The 1,095-nt window shown below is 48.4% G+C and overlaps 1 gene segment (V, D, J or C); it reads left to right on the forward strand.

The window, feature by feature from the left end:
- The first annotated feature begins 234 nt into the window (after positions 1-234).
- LOC117085721 lies at positions 235-836 on the forward strand. The segment is given in 2 exon segments: positions 235-388; positions 514-836. Coding segments are annotated over 2 exon segments (378 nt in total).
- The last annotated feature ends 259 nt before the right edge of the window (positions 837-1,095 follow it).

The following is a 1,095-nucleotide window of genomic DNA, read 5'->3' on the forward strand; positions in this document are numbered from 1 at the left end:
CCCCATACACCAATGAAATACATTACTCCATTGACTCCTGAGGAGTATTTCAAATTGTCAAAAAAATACCTATAAAATGTTTCTCAAAACAAAGTAGTCCCTAGTAGAAACACATTCTCTGCAGAAAAATTTGTGCTATCCTGCTCTGACCTGGGACACCTGGGGACACTGAGCCACTGCTGAGTTACTGAGATGAGCCAGTCGTGCAGCTGTGCCCAGCCTGCCACATCATCTGCTCATTTGCATGTTCCCAGAGCACAGCCTCCTGTCCTGAAGACTTATTAATAGGGTGGTCACACTTCATGTAGGAGTCAGAACCACTCAGGACACAGCATGGACATGAGGGTCCCCGCTCACCTCCTGGGGCTCCTGCTGCTCTGGCTCCCAGGTAAAGAACAAGAACACTAGCAGTTTACTTAGCCCAGTGTGGTCAGTACTGCCTGGTTATTCAGGGAAATTCTCTTACTACATGATTAATTGTGTGGACATTTGTTTTTATGTTTCCAATCTCAGATGCCAGATGTGACATCCAGATGACCCAGACTCCACCTTCCCTGTCTGCGTCTGTAGGAGACAGAGTCACCATCACTTGCCAAGCCAGTCAGGGCATTAGCAATTATTTAGCCTGGTATCAGCAGAAACCGGGGAAAGCTCCTAAGCTCCTGATCTATGCTGCATCCACTTTGCAAAGTGGGGTCCCATCAAGGTTCAGCGGCAGTGGATCCAGCACAGATTTCACTCTCACCATCAGCAGCCTGCAGCCTGAAGATTTTGCAACTTATTACTGTCTACAGCATAATAGTTACCCTCCCACAGTGTTACACATCCGATCATAAACCCCCAGGGAAGCAGATGCGTGAGGCTGGGCTGCCCCAGCTGCGCTCCTGATGCCTCCATGGGCTGAGAGTGTTCCTCAGATGCAGCCACACTCTGATGGTGTCGCTAGAGGGGGACATGAAGTCACCTCTACACCCGAATTCTTTTCTCTTTCTCAGCCCCAACAGCACAGACATAGCAATGCCCCTCCTAATTTACTAAAGACAGAGATCATGACACCTGAGGAGTCTAGTTTATGGCTTCAGTTGGAATTCATAT

The sequence above is a fragment of the Trachypithecus francoisi genome, unplaced genomic scaffold (genome assembly GCF_009764315.1).
Source record: "Trachypithecus francoisi isolate TF-2019V2 unplaced genomic scaffold, Tfra_2.0 Contig00577, whole genome shotgun sequence".
NCBI lineage: Eukaryota > Metazoa > Chordata > Mammalia > Primates > Cercopithecidae > Trachypithecus > Trachypithecus francoisi.